The sequence below is a fragment of the Lampris incognitus genome, chromosome 7, assembly GCF_029633865.1.
Source record: "Lampris incognitus isolate fLamInc1 chromosome 7, fLamInc1.hap2, whole genome shotgun sequence".
Lineage (NCBI taxonomy): Eukaryota > Metazoa > Chordata > Actinopteri > Lampriformes > Lampridae > Lampris > Lampris incognitus.
In genome coordinates this window covers 1630678-1633786 of record NC_079217.1, presented here as the reverse complement: position 1 = coordinate 1633786, position 3109 = coordinate 1630678, and the positions used below count along the sequence as shown (strand labels likewise).

General features: G+C 50.5%; 1 protein-coding gene across 1 annotated transcript; it reads left to right on the top strand.

The window, feature by feature from the left end:
- The first annotated feature begins 1464 nt into the window (after positions 1-1464).
- Positions 1465-2094, top strand: LOC130115815 (keratin-associated protein 4-9-like). Its single transcript, XM_056283664.1, has one exon. The coding sequence runs from the start codon at positions 1465-1467 to the stop codon at positions 2092-2094; it is 630 nt and encodes a 209-aa protein (XP_056139639.1).
- Positions 2095-3109: the final 1015 nt, after the last annotated feature.

The window sequence follows — 3109 nt, the reverse complement described above, 5'->3', positions numbered from 1 at the left end:
CACACACACACACACACACACACACCTCTACAGACACACACACACACACACACACACACACACACACACACCTCTACAGACACACACACACTCGCTGGCCCTTAGCCCCATACCTCACTTCCCTCAATCACCCCATCCTGCCTCCTACGGCCTCCCTCCTGTCGCTAATTGCATTGCACCGCCCCACCTCCCACCCCCACCCCACCTCATTAGGCTCAAGAAAAAACAATTACCAACGCCAACTATAATTACAGTAATGGCCGTACGGAAGCTAGTGACCTGGTTTCACGCCACAACTGCATCCAGCCAGCCTACCAGCAGCACAGCCTCCCTTCCTCCGGCCCCCGGGTACTGGTGAGTGGTCACTAAGGGTGGAGGGGGTGTGTGTGTGTGTGTGTGTCTATTTTTGTGTGCATATTGCTTTAGTGTGCATATTTATGTGTGTATGTGTGTGTGTGTGTGTGTGCGCGGGTGGAGGATGTGTGTGTGTGTGTGTGTGGGGGGGGATAATGAGGGGTGCACCACACATGTTGTCAGGGTGTCTAAACTGACTGAATAATGGCTGGTCAGACCTGGTAATTAGACTGCAAGAGACTAGGTAGGGGCGGGGATGGTGGTGGGGAGGGTTAGTTTGGTCCCATGGCAAAACATGTTTTCTGGGCCGCTACGATGGACCGGGCGGATGGGGCGGGGTGGGGTGGAGTGGGGATAGCCTCACAAATACCCCAATTCATCATCTGTGTGCCTGGAATCATATGAAAGTGATGAATGTGTAAAGTCAGGTAAATGACTGAATTAGAGTAATGGCTGATTACGGCAATTTGCTCTGAGCTGTGCCAGGACATACATTCCAGGCCTCAGCACACGAGGCTGGCTAGTCCCCAATGCCTTGGCCAGTGTTGGTGGTGGTGGGGGGGGGGGGGTCTTGTTTCTGGTCAATGTGACCCCTTCACTGGAGGCAGTCAAACACACAGGTCTATCACCAACCCACTCTGGTGGTGGAGAGGCCTCTAAAAGAAGCCTAAACCCTAAACTTTAAGTTGTGCTGTGTTACTCTAACTGAACAACGATGCAAAACAAGAAAACGTTGCTGATCTCTACGCAGAAACTGTTTCACCAGTAACGAACACGGGAATACGGGCGCAGGCTGGCGAGCAAACTGTTGGGTAAAGGACACCTGCCTGGAAAAAAGCATCTCATAACAATATGGTGATATTTAAATGATCTACGAAAGATGTCATAAAATCTTATTCTGTGACAGATTAATTATAATTACACACTAATGAAAAATAGCTATTTGCAAATTGATTGGTATGCCATACTGTACTAAATTATATACTAGCTGTCCCTATAATACTGTACTAAACTATACCCATATCATTATGTATTCATTTTAATATGAAATGCAGTCATTTCATTCCATTATGCTTTCCTATGCTATGCCATGCTGTGCTACGCCATGCCATGCGGTGCTATGCTACGCTATGCCATGCCATGCCATGCTGTGCTGTCATGCTGTGCCATGCTGTGCTATGCCATGCTGTGCTATGCCATGCTGTGCCATGCTGTGCTATGCCATGCTGTGCTACGCCATGCCATGCTATGCTACGCCATGCCATGCTGTGCTATGCCATGCTGTGCTACGCTATGCCATGCTGTGCTGTCATGCTGTGCTATGCCGTGCTATGCCATGCTTTCCTATGCTATGCCATGCTATGCTGTTCCGTGCTATGCTGTGCTACACTATGCCATGCCATGCTGTGCTATGCCATGCTGTGCCATGCCATGCTGTGCTATGCCATGTTATGCTGTGCTATGCCATGTTATGCTGTGCTATGCTATGCTGTGCCATGCCATGCTGTGCTATGCCATGCTGTGCTATGCCATGTTATGCTGTGCTATGCTATGCTGTGCTATGCTATGCTGTGCCATGCCATGCTGTGCTATGCCATGCTGTGCTATGCTATGCTGTGCCATGCCATGCTGTGCTATGCCATGCTGTGCTATGCCATGCTATGCCATGCTGTGCTATGCCATGCTGTGCTGTGCTATGCTATGCTGTGCTATAGCACTGTATGTCTTACGCAGAGGTGAGAGGAAATTTGTCCATTTATTTGGCGGGATACACACGTCAGTATCCCTCTGATGGAAACGCTCCTCTCCTGCACACTTCCAAGGGGAAGACTGGCTACTGAACAAAACCCTTGGAGGCTAAAAGGGATTCTGTGTCTTGCTGAAGGACACTTCAGCAGGGCAAACCTTTGCGGCTATGGTGACCTCAAAAGAGGCATTGCTTACCTTCGGCTTGGTCGGGCGTCCCTACAGACACGATTGGGCGTGTCTGCGGGTGGGAAGCCGGATGTGGGTATGTGTGCTGGTCGCTGCACTAGCGCCTCCTCTGTATGATGCAGTGCTTCTGTATCCTGCACGGTCTGTTGTCTGGGTCATGAGTTCAGCCACACCACTAACCCTAACCCAAAGAATAAAACGGGAGTTAAGCCCTAGTGTTGAAGCAGTACGCTGTGTAAAGACAGAGGCTGTAAAGGCAGATTGTAAACTGATGCTTCAGCCGTCTTTTAAATTACCGTCACAAGGAGCAGACCAGGAGAGTAGTGCATAGTGCAGTGAGTGCATAGTGCAGGCCGGGGATGAGTGTGCTCTGGCAGTCTGGCAGCTCTGCGCTCCAGGCCCTTCGCTCCGTGGATTAATGCCGATTGTTTAGGAATGACTCGGAGCTATAGACCACACAAGGAGAGCGAGGGAGGAACACAGACCCGGGACTGCAGAGAGGGAGAGAGAGGAAAGTCCACAGAGAGCAAGAAAGCAGCACTCCTCTACCTCTCACAGTCTGCCTCATTTTCTCTTTTCCTCTGTTGGATAAGCACACATGCACACGGAGCACACGCTTACACGTGTACATGCAATCACACACCCACAAAAACACACACACACACACACACACACTGTCTCTCTCACTCTGTTTCCGCTTTCATTCACCCTTTGAAAACCATCGAACTGCCTCCGTGCTTCTGTATCCCCGAGGTCACGACGAATGACTTGTTCCTGGGCTGTAGCCCCTACCTGCCTAGCTGTGTGTGTGTGGGGGGGG

Bases quoted from the DNA above. Each gene is read 5' to 3' on its own strand.
- LOC130115815 (XM_056283664.1), top strand. From the start codon at position 1,465: ATGCGGTGCTATGCTACGCTATGCCATGCCATGCCATGCTGTGCTGTC.